This window comes from Caretta caretta, chromosome 22 (genome assembly GCF_965140235.1).
Source record: "Caretta caretta isolate rCarCar2 chromosome 22, rCarCar1.hap1, whole genome shotgun sequence".
Classification (NCBI taxonomy): domain Eukaryota; kingdom Metazoa; phylum Chordata; order Testudines; family Cheloniidae; genus Caretta; species Caretta caretta.
Window position 1 is genome coordinate 8,549,357 of NC_134227.1, and position 26,959 is coordinate 8,576,315.

General features: G+C 46.2%; 1 protein-coding gene across 3 annotated transcripts in view; it reads right to left on the reverse strand.

The window, feature by feature from the left end:
• KIRREL3 (kirre like nephrin family adhesion molecule 3) overlaps nucleotides 1-26,959 on the reverse strand; it is a 751,157-nt gene that overhangs the window by 243,690 nt on the left and 480,508 nt on the right. For all 3 annotated transcript variants that reach the window (XM_048827391.2, XM_048827394.2, XM_048827392.2), the window contains 2 exons: nucleotides 20,765-20,914; nucleotides 16,265-16,414 (listed from right to left, as the gene is read on the reverse strand). In XM_048827391.2, the coding sequence (XP_048683348.1) occupies nucleotides 16,265-16,414; nucleotides 20,765-20,914 (300 nt within the window). The remainder of the gene's footprint in view (nucleotides 1-16,264; nucleotides 16,415-20,764; nucleotides 20,915-26,959) is intronic.

Here is a 26,959-nt window from a genome sequence, read left to right on the forward strand (position 1 = left end):
GGGACAAAAACAAATGTTGAAACTTTGCCATGGGATAGAAATTCCATTTTCCGATCCATTCTAGTTTCACATTCAGTTGAATAGATAGGAAACGGACGTATTAAAAAGTAAAAAGGCAGAAGTCTAACGTCACCATATATGGTTATGATCAATCTAATAATGCTTAGTAACAGCATACTTTGTGCATGGTACACTGTTAAGGCTTCAATAAAAAGCTACATTCAAATGACACAGTTTAACTTGAAACCACTTGACCACCCATGCAGTCCTCGCTTTCTTCGCCTGCTTCTGGTTAGATGTCATATTAAAAGACAGCAGCTCTGTGTTTGAATTGACTTAATCTGTCGCATTAAATAATTCATGTTGATTTAGGAAAGCTTTATTTCTAGTGGGACTTGCAAGAACGCAGAGTTAATATTAGAAGAGCCCTTGGAGTGGGAGGCAGGGGAATGGATGAGAAAAGGTGAATGTAAAAATTAATTGTATATCAATTATTAAGACTATATTTCTGAAACGGACTCTTTCCCCTCCTTATCAGACCTCTTCAGCCCCTGCAGCAGCCCCTGCCTCGGTCTTAGCCAAGTCCCTTAGCAACATCTCACCCAGAGGAAACCTCTCCCTGTTCCAAGCTGCAGAAATAACATTGCAAACAGGGCTGTGTCTTCTGCTGAGCATTAGTTACAAGGCAGAGCTGGAGGCACCAAGTCCCAGCACTGGGATCCCTGCAAGCGGTCTTTCCATCACTGACAGTGCAGATCCTTTGGTGCTCATGTGGATCTCACATGTGCTATCCGAGCTACTGAGGAGACTGTGATTTTACTCCTTGCCTCCTAGTCGCTGTCGGATCACTGATCAAGGGCAATTGGCAGCTGGGGACCAAGGGAATGTGTGCCTTAGACCTTACTCAATACACGTGGCTCTCATTAGTTATAGTACTGCAGCTGAACATGGGCTGATGGGCACCAGATGCTGATATCCTGCACTACTGGCTGGCAGAGGGATCCAGCTCTGGCTCGTCTCCTCCTTAACCCTCTCGCAAAATGTGCATCACACCCACCTAGTTCCAGTGTTCTCCCCTATTGCCTTCTGCAAATACAGACTTCCCATGGCCCCCCAGCCCATTCAGACAGGATGTAAACAAGACAGTAATAGAATCTAGCGCAGATACCCCATATTCAGCTACTTCTACAGGCCAACCTGCCGCCTTCTTGCTCTAGCTTGGAGTGGGCAGGATTTGGCACAGCTTACATAGTGGCTAGAGCAGAGCGAGAGAGAAGACTGGAGTGTGCTCCTTTCAGTCCCACTTCCCAGTGGCCAGAGGTCATTCACGGGGCCCACAAACACACATCCTTCAGCAGCCAGACTCCAGCTGACCTCTACCTGGGGGTCAGCTAGCTAGCAAAGCTTTCGTTCCTGTGAATGCCTGGACCAAGGCAGCATTCTCCCTGCCTGATGCTCTCCTGAGGTACCCACGCTGGCAATGGAGGGCCAGGGAATGAAACAGGGACCTAAACAAACAAGGGCTACAGAATAGGTAAGATCCCTGCTTGTCCACTAGGCCAGCAGCCAATGGCAGAGGCAGGGCGTGGGGTCAGTTTGGAATGCAGGTTACCAGCACCGTCTGGCTGTTTCTCCTTCTTCAGGGAATCCCGGGGATGCCCGCCCTTTCCCTTTGGCATCAGGGCTCTTTGTAGGGTGCCACCCACAGGGCAGAGAGTGTTCCTAAGAAATTATTGAGTGATCCATCCAAGAAAGAGGACACTTCCCACCCTGTAGCAGCAGAGGAATACCCAGTCATTTCCTGAAAGCCCCGTGAAACACATGGCTTGTTTGCCTGCCCCCACGTGTACATGCGTGTGTGATGGCACCTTCCAGAGGGTAAGGGACCTACTACTATCATTCACTAGGGGAGTTTCCATTCAGCGAAATAACCAAGGCTGGTGTAATGGGACCTGAAGGGACAGGGTTCATTTCTAGTGTCAGCTCTGTGTGTGGTTTATACACTGGTGTCTATAGTTTGTAGGACATAGATTCATTACAGGGACCAGGTTTAAATTCAGCTGGAGCTGTCCAAATCAGCACTCCAGTAAATATTTTCAAACGTGCGGGGCAGAAGCCCCGAGCCCCGGCACCTCCCGCGGGGCAGAAGCCCCGAGCTCTGGGGCTCCAGGAACTGCTCTATGAGAATTTAAGCCATGACAGGGACTCACTGCCATGGGGAAGGGCAGTTGTGTGATGGCTGGCTGGGTGATGGTGGCCTCAATGGAGGCCTTAATTGAACTTTCTGAACTTCAAAAAAGTTGGGCAAAACTTTTTTTTGGGAAGGGGCCAGATCGCTGGCCCACTACTAGTTTTTTTGTCAATTAAAAGAGCCCACTGGCTCGCAAAAGAGACCCAGGGAGGGCAGTAGAGTGGCAGAGAATGGGGGCTCACGTGCCCAGGAACAAAGCCAGTAGATCTACTTTCAGGCCTACCAGTGTCAGCTGGGGCCTTTTACGAGAGTTTCTCCTAATGCCCAGGCTAATGCAGTGAAGCTGAGCCATGCTCCCTGCAGCAGTCACAATGGGGCAACGTTCTAGTTCAATGCAATTTGGCTCTCACAGTCTGAGGCTGTCAAATATCATCTGCTGTCAGAAGGGAAAGAAAGCTGTTGTCTGGGGCAGCGTGATTCTCCTCAGACTTTGGTCAGAGTCTGGATTCTACTCCTGGATTGTCAGTGAGTTGTGATATGACCAAGGACAAGTCACTTCCTCTCACTCTATGCCTCAGTTTACCTCTCTGTAAAACAGGGATGATAATACTCATTATGAGGCCTCATTAAGAGACAGGAGCTCCTGAAAGGACTGGGCACCGGGGGCTTACTGCTGCCACCATCCATTCTGTGCTCCCTTTTCTAATGGCCTCGTCCTTGGTTCTCCCACGCCGTGAGGGACTTGGAGGTGATGTCTGGATGTATCATGGGTAGCGCCTCAAATTCATGTAAGGCAGGGATAATAAAAACCCCTCCCAGCCTGCCACGTCCCTTTGATGAGGCCTGCCAAGAAAGTCAGCAGCACTAACACCAGGGCTCCCCGCAGTCTAGTCACTCGTTTGGAAACATGGCTTGCCTGACCTGGATTCCTCCACCCTCTTGCCACAGGCTCTGGGTACGCCCCTGGCCAGCATGGGCGAATGCTTCACAACTCCTTTGCCAGATCAGTGAAGCAAACTGAGGTTTGCCTCTTCCACCCCCACTCCTCTCCCTCCTGGGGCAGCAACTGCTCTGTTCAAAGTTTCTCCTCGCTCGGCTGCATTCAAGATCTGGAAACTCAACACTAATTAATGTGTCTGCAAATCCCAGTTGGGCTGGCAGGGACTGGAATTCATTCATGGTCCCCTGAGTGCAGCAGGATCTACAAGCTAGCCCTCTGGCTCCTTAAATCGCACAGCTGGCAGATGCATATTTTAACAACACACATCTGTTGGCTATATAATCTCTTGTATTTGCCCTCCCTGCTTTGCGCTTTGATGGAAGACTGGAGGGAACTCTCCAGCGGTTACAGCCAAAGTGTTTGCTTTGCAATTTTGCCCGATTGCCGTCTGATTTTATTTTTAAATTTCTCCGAGTCCTAATCAGGCTCTTACTTTATTTAATTAATACCCTATCTTAGTTAAATAGATCATGAATTACGAAGATCTTACATTAAAGATGTGCCAGGTAGCAAATAGCCCTCCAGTGGCTTGCAGGAGTCTGCTTTGCTCAGTTCTCTTACCAAATGTACAGATTTGTACATGCAGCCTACAGGGATGTTTTATGAGCAGCGAATCAAGCTGCCTTTTACCCTCATTTTGTGTAACCTGCCCCCTTCCCTCCCCGCCTGTGCCTGTTCCAGTCTGTTTCAGATGTAGGGCATGGGTCACTGAGGCTTGAAGAGAGGAGCGGGGGAAAGGAGAGCACCACAGCCGTCCTGTGTGGGAGCAGAGGGGCAGGCTGAGATTCTGAGGAAGCACAGGGCAGGAGGAGGGGGAACTAAAAGGATTTTATACCACCTATGCACTGCTGCAGGGTGGGGTGTGGCCACCAGCATAAATTACAGCAGCTCTCATATAGGACAGGGTCCAGAAGGCTGCCTAGAGGCCATGGTTCAGCTCAGAACTCCCTGTAGTGCTATGCCTACGGGCCCACCCTGTCCCAGCACGTCCCCTAGGTCAGGGCTCACACCATCTACAGCTGCCCTGTGTTGTTCCTGCACCAGGGAAATTCACTCCCACCCCTTATACATGCTCCAGCTGCACACAGGACCCACCACAAGGCCCAAATCAGCACCACGTGCTCCCAATGCAATCTTCTGGGCTGGATCCGGTTTTTGGCCCATTAGATCAGCCGGTCTGATCTCTTGTATAGAACAGGCTGTTAAATTGCACCCAGGTACCTCTATCTTGACCCCAAAGACTCTAGTTAGACTGAAGCATTTCAGGCTTCAGGGGACTAAAGGGTAAGCCACAGCCAGCGACCAGGAGAGACCAAGATGCCATGACAGCCTGAGCCCCTGCAATGATCCAGCAGGGTTCTAGGAGGATTGGTCAGCTGGAAGTGGCTACCTTCAGATGAGAGCAATAACCAAATTGATTAGGTGAGATGTGCCCAAATGATACCAGCAGGCTGCAAGGGAAAGTAAAAAAAAAAAAATCATCCACAGTGCCTTTGAAATAATGCAAAACAGAGAATTTCCCTCCAACATTCACTCCCCTTGGAACTTATAGGTATTGGTTTCCACCATGCAAGTGTAACCCACGTTAACTCAGTGGAGGGCTCTGGCCCTGTCTAATGGGTGGATAACATACTGGGATTAATAAGTTTGCTGCTTCCAAATTTCCATTAAGAGCTGATCCTTTGGCTCAGCCTGTAACCGGCTGGTGCTTTCAGATCCATGGGTTCCAAATTCAAACCCCTGAGATGATCCAACTGGGGATACTTTCCCTGAATGTCTGCAGGATCCCACTTTACTGGCACAGCTGTTTAAATCACGTGTGCACATATCTGTGGGCTCATCCATTCAGGGAAGAGAAAAATACCATGTGATTTATCTGACCTATTGCAAATTCCTGATACAGCTCAAGGAGCACAGAACTAGCCATGCGTAATCTATAGAATTAATAGAAGACAGTGCCAGAATGTTTGAGTGGTTATGATTTTCAAATCAAGCTGCAGAAATAACAACCCACTCATGGATATTCCAAAAGCAAAACGAAAACAATAGAAGCTGCCGGATCCCTGTTTGGATAAATGTCTCACGTTCTCAAAGGTGCCAGAGCCCTGTGCATGGATTTGTGACTCAGCTGGAGGCATTCTTCTAGGCCGTTAATATGGTCCTAATAATCCAGCACAGGTCGAGAAAGACTGATCAGTGGGAAGTGGCTAGCTTCAGATGAGAGCTAAAATGAAAGTCCTGACCATTAGTACTCAGGAAGGATCTTGAGGCATCTCTTGCTAGATTAGTGTCCTGGCCAGGGTCCTATTAGAGTTGTTATGTCCCACTATCATACATTCCACTATGTGGCTTCTGCTGGATATGAGAGACTTAACTTCCTGTCCTAAACTCTGTGTTGTGTAATGTGCACTGTTAAACAGCTGCTGCGTCCCCATCTCCCCTCCCCACCCCCTGCAGAGGTGGCTGCTTCTCAGCGTGATAAGATGTATAAAGCCCACACTGGAACTGAAGGGGTTAAGAAGCAGTTCTGTGCCCAGGTGACTACACCTGCAGAGTCTGCTTCAGGCACAGCTTAAAAGGGAGCCAGACCATTCAGAAGGGGGCAGACAGGGGAGGACAGATTTACCCTGAGAGCTCCTGAACCAGGATGCTGCAGAAGCCTTCGCTGCCAGGAAGGGGCTAGCAGCTAAGCCCAGCCAGGCTGGAGGTTGAGTTGTTTTTTCTTTTCTATCTTACGTGGGCCTTAAAGATTTTGGGGGAGGTGGATGATAGGAAGTGGCCCAGGCAGGCAGCTTTGAAGAACTCCAAGGTGCTTAAAGTTGTTGCCTCTCATGGGGTACTAGGCTGGAGCCTGGTGGAATGCAAGGGCCCTGGTTCCCCTACCAACCGCTGTTGTTACAGAGGGGGCATAAATCTCAGTAAGAAGAGGGCAGAGATGCTGGAAGCCCCAGGGCCGGGGTGAGCCACCAACAGGGACCAGGAGGTGTACTAAAGGCCCTCCCTGTTGTGAGGACATGAGATTTTATATAAGAACATAAGAACAGCCATACTGGGTCAGACCAAAGATCCACCTAGCCCAGTATCCTGTCTTCTGACAGTGGCCAATGCCAGGTGCCCCAGAGGGAATGAACAGAACAGGAGATCATCAAGTGATCCATCCCCTGTCGCCCATTCCCTGCTTCTGGCAAACAGAGGCTAAGGCCACCATCCCTGCCCATCCTGGCTAATAGCCATTGATGGACCTATGCTCCACGAATTTATCTTGTTCTTTTTGAACTCCGTTATAGTCTTGACCCTCACAACATCCTCTGGCAAGGAGTTCCACAGGTTGACTGTGTGTTGGGTGAAAAATACTTCCTTTTGTTGGTTTCAAACCTGCTGCCTGTATTTCCTTGAACTCTGTTACTCTAGAAGGGGACAAACTAAACTGGTGACCCGGTCAGAGGGCCAAGTCACTGGCTAACACAAACTGGGCGCTCACAGTGCCGGAGTGCTTGCTAGCAAGACCCACCAGAGACGGGAGAAAGTGGAGGCCCAGAGACCTAACCACAAGGTGATACCCCCAGTAAGCCCACCATCCCCCCATCATTATCAGCATCATGACTCTTGATTGTGTAAAGCAGGTGTGGCTAACCTGGGGCTCCGGAGCCACATGCAGCTCTTCAAAAGTTAATATGCGGCTCCTTGTATAGGCACTGACTCCAGGATTGGAGCTGCAGGTGCCAACTTTCCAATGTGCCTCATTGCTCAACATCTGGCTTTGCCACAGGCCCTGCTCCCACTCCACTCCTTCCTGCCCCCTCCCCTGAGCCTGCCATGCCCTTGGTCCTCCCTCCTCAACCCCAGAGCCTCCTGCATGCCACAAAACAGCTGATCAGGAGGTGTGGCTCCTTCTGGCTCCTTCTCAGGCTCATGTTGGCCACCCCGGTGTAAAGTTTGGAAAAAGCCATGGGGTGAAATGTGCTGTAAAAGTGTTTCCTATTGTTCCAGGTAAGGCTGCAGAAACCCTGTGCTAGGCATCCATCATTAACACAGGTATATGGGGCTGAGAGATATTTGAATGGAGGCAGAAGTGGGAATAGTAGGGAAAATTTTCTTTTTCGTTCTCTGGGAGCGAAACTCTTATCCCAAAAGCAAGCGGCGGTAAGTGATACTAACAGGCTCATCTGTTTGAGTGTTTGGACTTCCAAGGTTTATGGAATGATCCGTTCCACTACATTTAACAGTGTAGATTTGAAAACAACGTGACAAAATCTTAAATATTTAATTAAAATATGGTGTAAGCTTGTCAGCGGAGCTGGGAAAGTAGGAGGCACCAGACCCGTAAAGCTGTTGTCAGACATGAGTGACAGGAGTTAAAAAATGAGTTAGACAGCATTTGGGAATTTCCTGGTAGCAACCGTGCATAAAGTTAATGCCCCTAAGTGTGGAATTAGACAGCACAGACTCATGCGAGCAGGAAATACAAGGCTGAGCTATGGGAGGGGGTGAGCAGGAGTACTTTCTGAGGGCAGAATGGCTCATGAAGCAGAAGATGGAGGGAGACTGGAGTTTAGAAAAGCCAGGCGATGGTGGAGGCAATAAACTGATGACAATTATTGCAAACCCCATCCCCAACCAACTAGCACATAGAGGCAAACGTAAGGGTTTGCAAGGAAACCCAGCACTATGTGATACATGTCCAAGTCAGTACAGACTCAAAGCCCAGATGGGGCTCTGGCAAACAAACAGGTTCCCCGTCTCCTACACAAGTCTGGGAAGGGTTTAGGGTTCTGCCTCCTGGCTGCGTAGAACCTGCAGTCTCAGCCCAAGACCAGGTGAAACTGGGAAGCTTGGGTGGAGTATCACACTGGGCTTTGTCGGAACCTCAGAACTCAGCCCAGGGTTAATGGCAGCCAAAGAACACTTTAGAAAAAGACCAGCCCCCTGACATGAAGCCAGAGAGATCCCAGGAGTGTGGGCACAAACCATCTTGGAAAAGTCTATTCCCTTCCAAGGGTTTTATTGTTTCCATTGACTTGTGTAGGTAATCCAGTCTACGAGCAAGGGGCACACAGTACATCACAGAACAAGGCCACACAGCTTTAAGGAAAATCCTCACCTTATTTGCATGGGCTAATCAAAGGGAGACTGGGGACACATGGTGGAGTCTGACTGACGAGCCTAAGGGGCCTTCAGCGAAAGATTAATCTCTATTAGCTGCACCAGTAGAGGGCCTATGACACACAGTTTGAGCAGCTTGGATTCTATCCCATGGAGGACACCACTACACACATGCAGGAGCCAGTTGACCACAACTTAATGAGCCAGGCCCTCAACTGGTGTATATTAGCTCAATGGAGCTATGCTGATTTCTAGCAGCTGAGGATCTGGCCTGCTACCCTGCATTTGGAACAGCTGCAGATCTCTCAGGCGCACTTCCAGGTGGGATGCAGCAACACACTCCCAGTTAGGAAGGAACTTGAAGCACCTTTCCTTCCAGCAGTGTGTGGAAACCCACCACCCCTGGCATAATGGAACAGTTCTCTAGAAGGAGATACAGCTGTGTAAAACCCAGGGGTGAGGAGGATTCAGAGGCAAACTCGCTGCAAGGAAGGGTCACCATGGTACAGGGAAACTATTTAGAAGAGTGTTCCAGCCAGCCCCAAGTCCTTTGTCTTTGTACAGAGCTGTACATAGTTTGTGGACTCAGAGCTGCTGGTTATTTGTACAGTGGTATGGTTTTATAGTGGCCGTGTACACAGTTTTATTAGATTGTAGGCCTAAAAAACAGCTGCAATAGCTTTGCCTCCCTCTATAAATGCAGCGAGCGCCCCTGTAAATAAAGAGAAATCACTGCCACTGAAGGGAATGGCTTGGTCTCATTACCAGTCCCCACATGGTGCCTGTGTCCATATCACCACCACCAGCAGAGAGAAAGACAATTAGTTCTCGGGCATTGCCGTCCTCACTCTCAATGCTCCACCTGTGGAGCTCCACCCGGACCCTGTTGCTTTAATGTGACTGTGTTAATGGTTCTTTCCTTGGGCAAGCCCCAGCAATAAATCTCTTGGAGTGCATCATGGACTCCGATAAACAGTAATAAAACTTCCAAGGCAACCACCTCCTATAAGCCTCAGGGTAACTTTCTTCCAACTTTTAGAGATTGCCTGCTTGCTATTAATACACTTGAAAGGCTCCAGCTTCTGTGTTTTATAAAGTCATTACACTTATGTACCTCTTGGATCAATGAGAAAGAAGTCTGAAGGGAAATACAGGCCTGGAAGCTGGTGGAGTGGATCTGCTGGGTCAGCAGTGGGGGGAAGAAACAGGCCTGGCAGAATTCCAAGTTTGTTTTGTTTTATAATTTTGACAGATATTGATGTTTGTTTTTAAGCATTTTTTTCTACTTTTATCAATTTCAACTCTCAAAACTGGGTGAAATTGTGGGGAAGGTCAGTGAGTGGGGAGAATCAGACAATTTTTGATGACTGTAGTAGATGTCGAGATTAAAAAAGTTAAAACTTAACCATTAAAACAAATTGCAACATCACATGCCCAAATAGATAAAGTAAATATCCTTAAATCAAACTCCACTAAGCTCTCAAGCAGCATGTTTCTTACTGGGCCTGTCTGTACATTTCTATTATCATCGATGGAAATAATTTTGTGGTTGGTTTGTGTGTGTACAGTGAAATCAATGTCAGCAAATGTTGATTTCACTGTACACCCACAAACCAGCCACAAAAGATTTCCAGCGATAATAGTAGGAATATACAGACAGACAGGCAGGCACAGTAAGAAAAATGCTTATTGGAGTTTGATTTAAGGATAATTACTTTGTATATTTTGGCATGTGATGTTGCAATTTGGGAGGTACAGGGGAGGCACAACCAATCCCAAATAAGGATCTACCTGCGCTGAAATATGTCAAGGGTTTGGGAATGTAGGAGGGATCTACTAAAGAAACAGCACCAAATTTGCTTCTCTAGTCTCATGTACTGTAGGAACTGTAACCTCTGTGTTACAGTATATGGAATCACAGATCTTCTTAAATCAAAGACATTAAACAAAACAACTGAAAATAATAGACACCAACAAACAGGCTTCCACATAGCTCAAGTCTCAGCTGTGCTTCCTTTGTTTACCAGAGACCATACCCTGTCTGGAATGCTATATAGCACACACAGACATCTAGTGTCTGAATAATATACTGCAAGTAAACATACTGTAACACTAGGATGTCAGTGGTATTCCTATCCCCGCTACATGTCTGGTAGGGTGTTTTGTGTACCATAGGCTGGAGGCATGTGCTGTAGATGGCTCTTGCCCTTGGTGGGCCCCCAGCCACGCTCCCAGACTTTGAGTATGAGTACTTTTCAACCAAAAAATGGCTTTTCAATTTTCATGGAAAAAACATTCATTTTGGTAGAAATTTTCCAGTTCTTTGATTTGGGGGGGGGGGAGGGAAGCGAACAAAAACGTAAGTGTAAAAAAATGGGGAAAAGAGAAGGAAGGGGGTGGACAAAAATGGTTTCCATTTAACTGAAAAAACAAAAGCAAAAAAATTCAAATGCTTTTTTCCCCCTTTTCATTGGTATTTTTCTGTGGAAAAATAAAGAATATCTTCCCATTAACTCTACCAAAAAATGATCAAATCAGCAGTTCCCAACCCTTAGGGGCAGCGCAGTACAAGGAATATGGTAACAGCACCCCATGAGTTCCTGCAGCTGTTGACCTTTAAATTCCTGCCACTGATACTGTTGGTCTCCTGCTAGAAAGCACAACAGACAGCTAGCTATAGGGCTGAAAGCCAGGCAGGGAAGCAGCCAAGGGCCCAGCCTTCTCTCTGCAGCCAGTGCCCAAGTTGCTGCCTCCAGGCTACTGCTCCTGTTCGCGTGCAGCCTCTGGCTCTGCCCACAACCCAGGATCCTCCAAGCTCAGGATGCTACTTTCGTTTTGTCTCCTTTGGCCCTTATGGGGCCCTCTACAGGCAGGATGTTAAGCTGGGTAATACAGTGACCAGGAAAGAGCTAGCGGAAGTGATTTTACATCCTGACTCCACTTGGCCAGTCAAATCAGCAGTCTTCACTGCCAGCTGTGATACTTGGCATTTCCATATGTCTGCCACGTAAGGATCCCAAAGCACACACAAACATGGGCAGCTATTATTACACGTATTTTACAGAGGGGTATAATCAGACTCCTCAGATTTTGCCCTGACTTACAGCCATTGTGCAACCCCACTGAATTTGTCTCAGAGAAGTTATGGCCAACATTCTCAAATTAAAATGAGGTGCGTTAGTCCATATTTAGACACTTAAGTAAGGGATCTGATCGTCAGAGATGACGCTTGCCTACCTGGTAATGGCACCCAATTTGAAATCTCTGTCCTTAGTGACAGGTTTCAGAGGAACAGCCGTGTTAGTCTGTATTCGCAAAAAGAAAAGGAGTACTTGTGGCACCTTAGAGACTAACCAATTTATTTGAGCATGAGCTTTTGTGAGCTACAGCTCACTTCATCAGATGCATACCGTGGAAACTGCAGCAGACTTTATATATACACAGAGAATATGAAACAATACCTCCTCCCACCCCACTGTCCTGCTGGTAATAGCTTATCTAAAGTGATCAACAGGTGGGCCATTTCCAGCACAAATCCAGGTTTTCTCACCCTCCACCCCCCCACACAAATTCACTCTCCTGCTGGTGCTAGCCCATCCAAAGTGACAACTCTTTACATAATCAAGTCGGGCTATTTCCTGCATAAATCCAGGTTTTCTCACATCCCCCCCACCCCCATACACACACAAACTCACTCTCCTGCTGGTAATAGCTCACCTAAACTGACCACTCTCCAAGTTTAAATCCAAGTTAAACCAGAACATCTGGGGGGGTGGGGTAGGAAAAAACAAGAGGAAACAGGCTACCTTGCATGGTACCTTGCATGGTAGCCTGTTTCCTCTTGTTTTTTCCTACCCCACCCCACCCCCCCAGATGTTCTGGTTTAACTTGGATTTAAACTTGGAGAGTGGTCAGTTTAGGTGAGCTATTACCAGCAGGAGAGTGAGTTTGTGTGTGTATGGGGGTGGGGGGGATGTGAGAACCTGGATTTATGCAGGAAATAGCCCGACTTGATTATGTAAAGAGTTGTCACTTTGGATGGGCTAGCACCAGCAGGAGAGTGAATTTGTGTGGGGGAGTGGAGGGTGAGAAAACCTGGATTTGTGCTGGAAATGGCCCACCTGTTGATCACTTTAGATAAGCTATTACCAGCAGGACAGTGGGGTGGGAGGAGGTATTGTTTCATATTCTCTGTGTATATATAAAGTCTGCTGCAGTTTCCACGGTATGCATCTGATGAAGTGAGCTGTAGCTCACGAAAGCTCATGCTCAAATAAATTGGTTAGTCTCTAAGGTGCCACAAGTATTCCTTTTCTTTTTGTCCTTAGTGACTTAGCCAAGATCATGCTATTTGTCTGAGCAAGACTCGACTCCCTGATCTACACTCAATGCAGCAGAGCCAGTGACTCAGGACAAGTCTCAGAGCGCTCTCCCATCAGCATAATTACTCCACCTCTGAGAGAGATGGAAACTATGTCGGTGGAAGAGGGTCTTCCGCAGACATAGTGCCAGTGTGGACAGCGCTTATGTTGATGTAACTTACGTCACTTCGGGGGGTGTCTTTTTCACACCCCTGAACAATTTAAATTACATTGACTTAAGTGATAACTAGACCAGCCGCTCAATGTGCAGCGGCAGTCAAAAAAAGCTAACAAAACGTTGGGAATCATTAAGAAAAGGATAGATAAGATAGAAAATATATTGCTTCTATATAAATCCATGGTACGCCCACAACTTGAATACTGTGTGCAGATGAGGTGCCCCATCTCAAAAAAGATATATTGGAATTGGAAAAGGTTCAGAAAAAGGGAACAAAAAGATTAGAGGTATGGAACAGCTTCCACATGAGGAGAGAGGAATAAGACTCGGACTTTTCAGCTTGGAAAAGAGATGACTAAGGGGGGATATGGTAGAGGTCTATAAAATCATGACTGGTGTGGAGAAAGTAAATAAGGAAGTGTTATTTACTCCTACTCAAAACATAAGAACTAGGGGTCACCAAATGAAATAAATAGGCAGCAGGTTTAAAACAAATAAAAGGAAGTACTTCTTCACACAACACACAGTCAACCTGTGGAACTCTTTGCCAGAGGAAGTTGTGAAGGCCAAGACCATAACAGGGTTCAAAAAAGAACTGGATAATTCATGGAACATAGGTCCATCAATGGCTATTAGCCAAGATGGGCAGGGATGGTGTCCCCCTGTTGCCCATTCCCAGCTTCTGGCCAACAGAGGCTAGGATGGATCACATAATGATTACCTGTTCTGTTCATTCCCTCTGGGGAACCTGGCATTGGCCACTGTCAGAAGACAGGATACTGGGCTAGGTGGACCTTTGGTCTGACCCAATATGGCTGTTCTTATGTAGCCTGTCACATTCCCCTCACCCAGTGCACTGTAACTGAGGAATACTCTACCCATCTCATCATGGAGATGCTTGTGGAGCTCACTTAACTCAGAAATAAAGCAGGCCAGTTGAATCCGCATGAACAAGATTTGAATTAAAGAGAAATATCTGCACTGGTGGCATTATACTCTGGTAACTACCTGAAATTTCTCTCCATTTTCCTGTATAAATATGCCCTTTGCTTCCCTAATGCACAGTAAATTGTACCTGTAGCTCAATGCACCAAATGTTATCAACCGATTGTTAGGCAGCAGACCTCTCTCTCAGTACACAGGGCTCCTGCTCATTACATACCCACTGAATTTCCCTACTGAGGGCCGGCCAGAGTCACTAAATGTAGTCTGTGGCTAGCTTCATCTTCATTCCTGATGACAGACAGATGGACAAGGTGTCCTAATACAAAGGTACTCAAACTTTTGTCAATGGACCGCTAATGATTCATCGGATTTACTACAGACACCTCCTTAGCCAATCTTAAATTTCCCCTGACCACCTGCATAAATACATGTAAAGTTAAGAGGAACACATTGCCAGGAGTTTGCAAATCTCATATTCCAGTGTGCTATAACTTTAATATACTTAAAAGAAGAAAGATACTACAAATGTGAGCCGCTGAACAGCCTAGGTAAATGTGCCAATTAGCAAGTACCATGTATATTCACTTGAACATCTATCTAACACGTTCCATAACCCCACAGATAATAATGATTTCCCTTTGATCCATAAAAACGTCTTACTGCTCAAATCGACATGTTGCAATAGCTCTCAGTTCTGACGTATGCTTATGCACCCTGGGACTAAATTCATTTTGGAATCTTTAGTTCTAATTAAAGAACATTATTTCTTTTGTATGTCTTCTGTAACATATTATTATTACACAACACAAGAAGGAGACACAGATTAGGGAAGATGCAGAGAAGTAGCTAGCATGGGGTGATTTAAGTGGAGAAGGAGTATAGGGCATGAATAATAGGACTGTGTTACTTTCCTGTTCACTTCCAGATTTCTTTCATGCTTTAGAGGCTGTTTGAGTTCAAAGAATTATTCTTTGGAAATTATATCTATAAATTAGAAGTAATTTTCTCTGGTAGATATACTCCATTGATGCACAATTTAAATGTTATTAATGAAGTGGGTTTTTTTGCTCACTAATAATTAGAACTGATCAAAACATTTCCATCAAAGTGGTTTTTTTTAAAAAAAAGAAATTATCTTTTTTCCACAAAAATAAAGGAAAATTTCCACAGGAATTCCACCCAAATCCCAAAAGCATTTGCTTTTTAAAAACTGAAAATTTTTACCAAAAAATTGGGAATGTTTTGGTTTTTCATTGGGAAAAAAAAAATCAGAAAAATTCTGGGTTTTTTTGTGAAGCAAAACATTTCTTTTGAAATTTCAAGCAAAATACTTACATTTCCTCAGCAGCTTCACTAAGGCCTAGTCTGCACTAGAAAGTTTTACTAGCAAACCTCCTGCCGACACATATCCACATTTAATTTTGTGTCCTTATAACAACACCCACCACTTTTACCAGCATAGTTATTCCCCTTCCCACAGGGACACAAGCCCCTCACCAGCACAGTATATTGGCACAGTGCCAGTAAACCTGTACAGAAAGTCCTTCCATTACAATCCCACAATGCACATTCCCTTCAGCAGTGGGCTGTGCATTAGGGAGGGGGAGAGAGAGAGAGAGATCGACCTCTTGTGAATGGCCTGAGGGTAAAGAACCTACTACTACTACCAGCCTTGAGAAATCTGTCTCTTGAAGTGGTAGACTCTTATGGCCCAATCCAGCCAAGCAGGTAAGCATGATGTATGTAACTTTAAGCAGGTGACTGAGCCCTGAGTCAGAGTGCTGGGAATCAGCAGCTGAGCCAGCACTCTGATCACTTAAACAGCAATTAATTCCTCTGGGAGTGGACCTAATTAGCAGATTAGAATGGGCTGCAGAGGACTAAAAGCTAATTAGTACATTAACGCAGAGGGTAGGAGGCAGCACAGGAAAGATGTGCTGGGCAGAGAGGCAAGCTAGTGAAGCCAGAACCAAGAAGGATCTCTGGGTGGGGAGATCTCTTCCCTTTCCTCTCCTGGACAGAAGACTGAGGAAGGGCAGATGTGGTGTATGGATGAGTAATGGTGGTGGGAAGAACAATGTAAATAGACAACTGAATACTCTGTATAGACAGAGCAGAAGATAGGATGGGACCTCGTGCTGTCACAATCCCACTGAAGTCACGGACTGCTTATGTGCTTAACGTTATGTGTGTGCTTAGTGCTTTGCTGAATTGGCACCTATACTTGCAGAGCTGAAGTACCAGGGTTCTAGCTCTGTATGTGTGATTTATCCTAAGATTACTTCAGCTGTGTATGGGTCATGGGCTCCTTATACATTCCCTCTTCAGATCAATATGCTGCGCAGATAGCTCGGACCATGAGTTCCTTTCTGAACCAGCTGGTTTACCAAAGAAATACATTTTGAAAAAGCCACTCATTGCAATCCCAAGGAAGAAAACAAAATAACTCCCCCAGCGTGCCCATGCCAGAGGGAGACAGGACTTACCAAGAACAGTCAGCCGGGCTGGTCTGGATCGGATGGCCGCCTGAATGGCCTGGCACTCATAAATGGCATCATCTTGGAGATCTGCCCTCAGGATTTTCAGGTGATGTTCTCCCGACAAATGGTCCCCCACAACCAAATAGCGCGGATAGCCTGCAAAATACAAGTAAGGCTGTAGCCAGGCAGTAATAGCTAGATAATTAAGAGTTTGTAATGTAAATCAAGATTCCCAGACTTTCCCCAGCACAGGGCCTGTGACCAGCTATCAGGTTCTAGGCACCTTAACAGAGGTGCAGAGCCATTCTGCTGACTCATCATGGTAGCCAGATCGCGTGGGTCTCATTGTAGGATACTGAGAATTCCTTTAAGATGAAGGAGAGCTAGATGTGGGGATAGCAGGTGCTGCAGGGACACCCCTAGGAGTTCAGGAAGGGATTCAAGCTAAGGAATAAAAAGGAACACCCCAGAAAGGGGGTGAGCTTTAAGCAACAACTGAGCTATGTTGCTAGTGTGGCTGTTTACAGGGCCACACTGGCAGTTTATCAGGAGTTCAAGGGTCACACTTAATGTGTATCTGAGAAGGAGGGTCTCAGCAGAAAGTGAAGCGAATTCATGCTTATCAGCTCATTGAAACCTGAAAGGAAACCAAACATGGGAATGAATCAGACCTGGGGCCTGCCGCATCTGTAACAGGCAGTCCTTTCCCAGGATCTCTGCCTCTTGCTGTCATTGCCCTGATATTTGCATTGGTTAGAAATATCATGCTGCAAAAGGCTTCCAAGGTGAGCAACTCCACTAATCCCACTATTCGTGGTTCTGCCACTGCCCTGCCGGGTGACCTAGTTCATTAACGTCTCCAAAGCGCTCAGACTGAAGGTGCTAAAAGCAGCAAGTTTGAGGGCCCTGATCCAATACACAGGATACAGCTGTTGAACTTGAAGCAAGTACTTCCATTATTTTCAATGAGCTTAAAGTGCAGCATGTGCTTAACGAGCTTCTGGAGCAAGGCCTAATGAGGAATTGAGAGTCATAACCATCACCAACTTCATTTTGCTGGTAGCCTGAACTATGTTGGAGCAAAGGATTCTATTGCCCAGGTCTTCCCTAGCTGATGATGATTAATGCACCGTGTGGTGCAGGCATCTTGGCACTCTCGTGTTTTTGTTGTGTTGCAAGCTCTCAAAAGCAGGATTTGCTCTCCTGAACTGTAAGAAATACAAATGATGGGTTTGTTTGTAGTTAGCTAATTAGGTGACTAGCTGAGCTGGTATCATGCAAGCTGGCAATTTCTCTTGCTAAAGCAGACCCAGATTTGCTAATTGTCCAAGTTGTTTGCACGAGCCAGGAGCTTCAGTGGAGTTGTTACCCGCTCACCATGCAATGTCTTGCAGGGAAAGTTCAGATCTCTAACGTACATGGAAATGTACTGCATCAAGCTTTGAAATGGCTTTAAAGAAGGGATTGCACATGCAGGCAAGTCTGAGACAAGAGCAGTGACTAAGGAAAGAAGGAAGCATGCGTTAGACCTTAGTCTAAAGTCACCGAAAATGATAATGTGGGTTCGCTTCTCACCTCTTCCACTAACTTGCGCTCAGAAATGATTGTCCACTATCAGAAGCGGCCAGTGCTTTTGTGCACTCTGGGGCCCCATTTTCACAGGTGCTGAGCACCCACAGCTTCCATGAAGCTCAATAGGAACTGTTGGTGCTCAGCCCTTCTGTAAATCAGGCCCTATGGGTTTCAGATTTGGCATGCAAAAATGGAGACACGTTGCTTTTGTTTATGGTGTTCTCTGGTATGAAAAGTTTTCAGTATTATCACATGGGTCAGTGTTTGCAATACACACAGATGGAAAAACACAAGACATTTAAATAGGCAGCATCTGAAATTGCCATGCAGATATCATGAATGACAGCCTGTTTTGCAACATTTGCATACATATTTCCCAAACACTATGTGCCACAGGCAACACCTGGATAAACATTCATTTTTCTTCAGGAGCAGCTTGTAAAGATGCAATGGTTTGCACCTGCACTTCAGACATTGTTTCCTTTCCATGCCCCAGCCAGATGAGTTTACTTGGAGGGCAGGAGGGATGGGGAAAAGTTGTCAGCACTATCTACTATAGTAGATCCATAATTAACAAAGCATTTAAGCACATGCTTAACTTTAAGCTCATGCGTCATTTCTATCTGTCACTGGGATTTAAGCACATGCTTAAAGTTAACCACTTGGGCTCAGATCTTCAAAGGTACTTAGGCACCTAAGTCTTGAGTTTAGGTGCCAAAATCTCAGTTTTGGCTCTACTGCAATCAACAAAACTTCTGCTGAACCCGGTAGGCACCTAAACACGGCGCCTGCATTTTCAGGGTAAAAGTTCTCTTGGCACCTGTAGTAGGAAGAGAGCCTGAGACATAAGCCCTTGTATCAGAGGGCTGCTATGAGGCAGGACCTACTCACAGAATTTGGCAAAAACAGGTCTGATACTGCAGAAATACACATTCCTAAGAAGTGCGAAGTACAGAGAACTCACCCAAACACATCCCAATATTAAGGATGGCACAAAAACATTCGCCAGGGATAACAGAAACACACTGACCCCTCCTAAAAGATAAGGTCAGGATAACAGTATGTAACTTGTTTATATCAGGGTACAAATATGTATCTCAGAAGGAGTATCTTTGGCCAATCTAGGGGACTGTGGAAAGTCCCACCACTGATTGAGCTGTGTCCATTGTCATGGGCATACATGTCTTAGTATCCTCATAGAGCCTTCCAGGTGCTATTACTGTGTTTCGTCGACAATAAAACTGGCTGGGTGCCTTCATACCTTAATGGAGCTTTGTGGTCATTGGACGGTTTGCTCAAGGTCTCCTGTGCCAAATGGCTGCACAGAGCTGGGACAACACACAGGGAGAACACACCCATGCAACCAAATATCTAACCACATTTCTTTCTCTAGGCATGCACACTGCTGCCTCCTGCTAGGCCTCCAGACACTTATCTCCTATGCTGCAGAGCGATACACAAAGTGGAGGAAGGCAGGTGTTCGGCAGCCTGAATTCCATGGGTGATCCAGTAGGTGTGCTCATAGGCTACCTACCAGACTGGGTCAGATTCAAAATCCGGAGAGGGGCGGGGGAAGAGGTCATGGTGGCCACCTTACCTTTTGCAGCACCGTCTCCTTCTCTGGAGACTGTGTGTGGGACAAGGCAGGTGCTTAACTCAATCCCTCAAGAAACAGCATAAGCACCCTGACTTCAGGCATTTGTGGTTCACAGAGCTAGACACCTCCCAGCAGCTGGATTTAGGCATGGAACTCCAATGGGAGGGGGCAGGGCTTAGCACACGCCTCTCTCGTCAGCATCTCCCATTGGCTAGTTTAGGTGGCTCCCTGTTGTCTTTTGTGGATCCTGGCACCTATATCTTCCCATTCATTGTACAGGGAGCCTAGGTGCCTAAGTTGGCTTTGTGGATTGGAGTGTTGTTCCTGTGCTTTTCTAGGCACCTAAAAGTTCCTCGGTGGCTCCCACCCTTGGTTCAGTGCTTTGCTCAGAGTCTCATTTACCAGGTGACAGGGGGAGTAGAACTCAGGAATAGAACTGGTGGAAAAAATTTGTCCCAAAACTACAAACGATTTTCCTCTGAAAAGTAGCATTTGCGTTGAAATTTTGGGTGGGGGCTGTTGAACTTTTTTCCCCCCCAGTTTGAGAGTGTTAGATGCAACCCCCCCAAATCCCATGAAATGGTTCACCAGAAATGAACATTGTTCATGGGAAATAAAAGAGATTTCTTGACCAGCTTTATTTAGGAGTCTTGTCCATCTGCATTAACCTTTCAACTGCCATGTGCCTTGTGTGTGATTAAATAATTCCAGCCTGTGGGTAACCAAGTGGCAAAGTAAAGATCTTGGGTAATATTTTCAAAGGTACCTAAGTGACTTAGGAGCCAAAGACCAATTTTAAAAAGGGATTTAGGCACAGAGGAGCCCAAGTTCCATCGATTTTCAGTGAGGCTCAGGGTATATCTACAATGCAATTAGACACCCGCAGCTGGCCTGTGCCAGACGAGGGGCTCAGTGGGCTGTTTAATTGTGGTGTAGACATTCGGGCTCAGGCTGGAGCCCAGGCTCTAGGACCCTGCAAGGTGGGAGGGTCCCAGAGCTCAGGCTGCAGCCCAAGTATCTACACCACAATTAAACATCCCCTTAGCCCAAGTCAGCTGGCATGGGCCTTCTGTGGGTGTCTAACTGCAGCGCAGCCATACCTTAGGCTAATAGGCCCAGTTCCTTAAAAGGATTCTTAAATGGGAGTTAGGTGGCTAAATACCTCTGGGCATCGGGGCTTTAATACCACTTAACAGTCTTTGAAATTTTTACCCCTTCTTTAAATAGTGCACATTTCGCCCTTGCATCAGTCTCAGTCTGTCTGCCTCGCAGACCTGCCCATTGCTGACAGCTCATCTGTTGAGTGGAAGAGGACAGAGGAATCTTGCAAGGCTTACTTGAGAGATCCCGGCCTACTCCTAGGGCGAGTCCATCTTTAATCCACAGCACAATGCCATTGTACTCAGGGATTGCACACAGCAGAGTCACGGGCTGTCCGGCTATTACCACCTGATCTTGAGGCTGCTGCGTAAAGGAAGATGCTTGGCCTGGAGAAAGACAAAAAACAGCAAGAAGGTCAAATGCTGCACCCAAAAGCCTGCAAAGATGTATTGTGTTTAAAATGCAATTCAGAGGCTTGGGGTGCAAGATCATGTATCCCCTTCATTAGCAACCCAGGACTAAATTCTGTGACCCTTATTGCTGTGATTATGAACAAGCCACTTATAATCCCAGGCAGAGTTCAGCATGGATTGGCTCCTAACTGGGAGAGAAATTCATGACATGGTGTTTTCTCCTGGTCTGTTTTATTCAGTGTTTGCACACATTCTGTTCACTTTCAACAGAGCTGGCAAACCCAGCAGCAAAGAGTTCCCCAGGTAATTCCATTCACTGAACCCCAGCTATGATGCCCATTCTCCAGCCTCTTCACCAGCTGCTTCCAGCTCACCCTGTTCACTGCTTGTAGAACCTCTGACCCCTAAATCCTTAGCCCAAAGACACACTACCTCCCACACAGCCTATGCCCCACTTGAATCCCATTTTAGCTTTCCATTGAGGATTTAATGGCACTGGGCACAGAGAAGAATTTCATCCAGTCTGAGACAGTTTGGCCCATGTGGAGTGTGTCTGGATTTGGCACCCAGGAAAAAAGATGTTCAGACCTACTGAAGCACTCAGAGCTCCTTCTGAAAGTGCTATTGACTGCTAGCTCAGGGTAGACACTCTGAAAGGTGTATGTGTTGGGCAGGGGAGAGGGGGTTGACCACAGCTCAATGCATTTAGATTTATGTTTTAAGAGGTGCCTGTTAATTCTGAGTTTCTACCTTGAGACACCTTGGGTCTGATGTTCTGAGCTGCTGGGCACCCATGCTTCAATGGGATCTGTGACTGAGTGCTGCCCAAGGTGACTCAACTGGGCACCTGGAAATGGAGGCACCTGAAATTAATTGGCAGTTTAAAAAAAATCTGGGGCCCACTGCTGTTTACTGTGCTCTTCTCCCATTGATTCAGCACCTGGCATTTCATTATTCATATAATCATTTGGGGGCAGATCTCTGGCCTGCACTATGCAGGAGATCAGACTAGATGGTCACAATGGTCCCTTCTGGCTTTGGAATCTATAAATTAGCACCGTCGCCATAACAATCCAAGGGCTTTCCCAACAGCAAAAACTGTCCTTATTCTGTTGCTACATCCATTTGAATAACACCTCTTTCCACTTGCTTGGATCCATCGCCAAACTGCTTTCAATGGGCGTGAACAATTCGTGCTCAGCCGCAGCATACAATGGAGGGTATTTTTTAATTGCCCAAAGTTGAAGGAAAATCCCTGTAGCTCTTTTTGTGTTAAAGGAGAGAAAAAAATTGAGTTAAGGGGGGGGATCCCAACCAGACGAACACATTTTTTTCAGCTTCAGAAATAAGTCCAACTTTATTTTTGCTCAAATGGCTGAATGAAACAAGCCACTCGGCACTGCACACATCACTAGCCTTCCTGGAGGCACAACCCCATAGGTAAAGTGTGTGTGTGTGTGTGGGGAGGGGGAGCAATGGAGAGAGACAAAGAATCATTACACATCCCAAAGTTAAAAGCGATTGAAATGTTTCCTCTGAACATGCTCTGTTGGGGTCTGCTAAGATTTCAGCAGCCTAATGAGGCCTCACCCCCACTCTATGGCATCACCAGGGGGCAGAGAAAATGGCGCACATTGCTGACACGCACTGGGACTGCTGGGATAACATGCATGAGGGAGATTGTAAGTGCCTCATTAACAACTAGACAGCATCCCTTTGTATCCAGAGATAAATGCAAAAACTGCTCAATTATCAGAGGCAGCTACCTTGATACCTAATATTAGAGGACCCTGGTCCTCTTTGCTGCAGATACTGGCTCCCACTTCTCTCTTGTTTTCTAATTCAGGACGCATAATTGAGAATCTATTATGGAATAAAGCTATCGAGAGCCCTAATTTACCACTAGTGTTTAAGCAATGATCCTCTCTTTTCCACTGGCTTCAGATTGGAACCTCTCAGCATCTGCTGGCGTCTTTGCATACACCGGAAATCAGACAGAAATAATGGTCCCCATTCAACAAAGCAGTTAAGCAAGTGCTTAAATTTAAAATTTGTGAACAATCCTCTCCCTATTTAGCAGAGCACTTTAGCGCATGTGACAGCCACCGTGTTGAACGGGGCAGCTCTAGAGCGAATAGCACAAGCTGCTCTAGTTTGAGTTAAGCGCTATAACTGGGGCTGTAGCGGACTCGTATCCTCTGTGGAATGGGCACAGAAGAGACAGGAACTGACACACCCACCATTGAGTCACACGTGTTTAGCTTCAGGTGCTTTGATTTCAGTGGAACGTAAGCATGTGCTAATAGCTGAGCACCCACTTAAGTGCTTTGCTGAATCAGGGCCATCAATATAACATTGAGCCCTATTAGCAAAACCCGCTTTAGTATTAGACATTTCCAGAAGATTATTATGGAGGCACCCGAATGTTGCATGGCTTGATTCTAAGGATGGTCCTTTGGTGATAAGCTCAGGTCCAGATTAGAACACCCATTTGGTGTTTTGGATCAGACCACATCTTGCTTCCAGATATGAGCTAGAAAAAACATGTATTAGAAAAGTGAAAATAAAAACATGTTCTGACAAAGTAGACCTGAATAGAATCTATATTTGGGACCCCATACTGATAGGGTTTGTGGTGTGGTGGTTAGTGTGTTTATGTATCATTCTGCACTGGTGGAGGGGAAATTTACAAAGAAAAAAGCTTTCGGCATGATTGTCAAACGTTCTGGACACTTGCACCTCCCACTGACTTTAACAGGAGATGCAAGTGCATCTCTGAAACTCAGGCCAGCAAATTCCAGTGAAATCAATGATGATCAAACAAACCACATGTGACACATGTTGGCTACTGCACTTCTGGAAGGTCTCCAGCTATTACAGTGAGGAGGACAGTATAAAAACACAGCTAAAACTCCCATCCAGGCTCTCATCTCACATCTTGATCACTGCAACATCCTGCTCTCTGGCTTTGGTAGATGCAGTCTTATCCCACTCAAACTGCTGCTGCAAAGATCATCACCTGGACTGCCACTTTGACCGCATTATCCCTCTTTGCATACCTCCACTGGCTCCCTCCTCCCTGTCACATCAAACAAACTGCTCGGCTTCACTTTCAAGGCCCTTCATGGGCAATTCCCCCAACCCATCAGCTCTCGTTTGCTTCCAAGCTATCGATGCTCACCTCCAATTGGCTCATGATGCCAGCCTTCACCACCCATGTTACATTTTCAAACAGATCCTCAGAGCTTCCTCCCATGCTACCCTTCACACCTGGGTGGAGCCCCACCACCCCCATAAACATTTGCAAAGCTACCTCATTATCCTCTTCCAAATTCCTCCTCCCAACTCTCCTTTGCTGTGATGCCTCCAAAAATCCTGACGCCGGTTAGGCTGCTGCTTTGCTAGTCCACTGCCTATCATGGTGACCAGTGTTGTCTCTGTTTACTGGTGTTCCTCCATCAGTCTCTATCCATCTCCGGTCTTCTATTTAGATTGTTAGCTCTTTGGTTTGCGCCAGTGCAAAATGTGTTCAGTGTGGGTATAAATTGCTACCAGATCAGAAAACAGCCTGTAAATGACTGTACAAGGTAGAAGACCAGGGAGAATCAGGCCCCTCTATGTAGCAGCACAATTAGGAACTATCATCTGATGGCTGGACCATACTCTTGTGAACTCTATATGCTTGAGGATTAACTTGGCCTACCATTATGCTTCTTTCTATAGTGAAGAAGGTTCGCCAGGTGCTCTACAGACATGTAAATGCAAGGTCTCTGCTCTGAGCAGTTTACAACTCTCAGCAGGCAATAGCTTAGGGGTGATATACTGAGTCAATGTATTTTAAAATATTTGTCAGAGGTGCCAAGAGGCCAGACAGGTGCCACTTGTCATGTCAGAAATCTAAATAGATAGGAAGCAGCAGCGAGTGGTGATGTCCAGCACGCAACCCCTTAGGGTCACAGTTTTAGTTTAGAGCACTTTTCCCCCTCATCTATTTGTAAATCCCAGCAGCAGACCTAGCTTTGCCACAAAATCTACACATTGCTACTAGCTGGCATTCACTGGACTAGTAACTGCCAGTTTATTCCAATGCACCTGTCTCTGCTGTTACCTTGTCCTGCCATTCCCCACTCCTCTTGGTTGTGTTTATTCACCTGGGACCATGTCTAGTTGGCAGCCGGTGTCAAGTGGAGTGCCCCAGGGGTCGATCCTGGGGCCGGTTTTGTTCAATATCTTCATAAATGATCTGGAGGATGGTGTAGATTGCACTCTCAGCAAATTTGCGGATGATACTAAACTGGGAGGAGTGGTAGATACACTGGAGGGGAGGGATAGGATACAGAAGGACCTAGACAAATTGGAGGATTGGGCCAAAAGAAATCTGATGAGGTTCAATAAGGATAAGTGCAGGGTCCTGCACTTAGGACGGAAGAATCCAATGCACCGCTACAGACTAGGGGCCGAATGGCTAGGCAGCAGTTCTGCGGAAAAGGACCTAGGGGTGACAGTGGACGAGAAGCTGGATATGAGTCAGCAGTGTGCCCTTGTTGCCAAGAAGGCCAATGGCATTTTGGGATGTATAAGTAGGGGCATAGCGAGCAGATCGAGGGACGTGATCGTTCCCCTCTATTCGACATTGGTGAGGCCTCATCTGGAGTACTGTGTCCAGTTTTGGGCCCCACACTACAAGAAGGATGTGGATAAATTGGAGAGAGTCCAGCGAAGGGCAACAAAAATGATTAGGGGTCTAGAACACATGACTTATGAGGAGAGGCTGAGGGAGCTGGGATTGTTTAGTCTGCAGAAGAGAAGAATGAGGGGGGATTTGATAGCTGCTTTCAACTACCTGAAAAGGGGTTCCAAAGAGGATGGCTCTAGACTGTTCTCAATGGTAGCAGATGACAGAACGAGGAGTAATGGTCTCAAGTTGCAGTGGGGGAGGTTTAGATTGGATATTAGGAAAAACTTTTTCACTAAGAGGGTGGTGAAACACTGGAATGCGTTACTTAGGGAGGTGGTAGAATCTCCTTCCTTAGAGGTTTTTAAGGTCAGGCTTGACAAAGCCCTGGCTGGGATGATTTAACTGGGAATTGGTCCTGCTTCGAGCAGGGGGTTGGACTAGATGACCTTCTGGGGTCCCTTCCAACCCTGATATTCTATGATTCTATGACCTAAACCTGCATTATGGGAATCAATGGGAGATTCTGGTCTGTTTCCTCTATTGTGAAGTTTGTCTTGTGTTATTTGTACAGCAATAAGGGCCCTAGCCCCCATGTGGGGTCCTTCAGCACAACCATATTAAAAACAATCCAGAATAATAATTTATAATAATATACTTTGTCAAGTACGTAAAAGGTTGTTACAAGGAGGTAGGAGAAAAATTGTTTTTCTTAACCTCGGAGGATAGGACAAGCAGCAATGGGCTTAAATTGCAGCAAGGGAGGTTTAGGTTGAACACTAGGAAAAACTTTGTCAGGGTGGTTAAGCACTGGAATAAATTGCCTAGGGAGGTGGTGGAATCTCCATCATTGGGGATTTTTAAGAGCAGGTTGGACAAACACCTGTCAGGGATGGTCTGGAGAATACTTAGTCCTGTCATGAGTGCAGGGGTCTTGACTAGATGACCTCTCGAGGTCCCTTCCAGTCCTATGATTTTTTGCTAATGCTGGTGTGCAGGGTGGACTGAAGTTGCCTGGATAACCTGAAGGACGATTGATTGGAAGCAAGGGGAACCAGGTTACGGAGTGGATTGCATGTCTACTTGGAGGTTAAATGGAGCAGGACTAGAGGAAATATACAACACTACCCTCTATGGACTGGAAGCCATAGGGCAAAGCACACACAAATCCTAATTGGAGGCCTTGTGTGCACCAGGGTAACAAAAGATTTTTTTTTCTTAATTTAGTTAAACCAAGGTAAACCTCTTTGTGGACACTTATAAATCAGGTTTTAATTGATTTAAATCAATTTAGCTTAATTCAATCAGGATTTAAGGTAAATCTATATAAACCAGATTTAAGT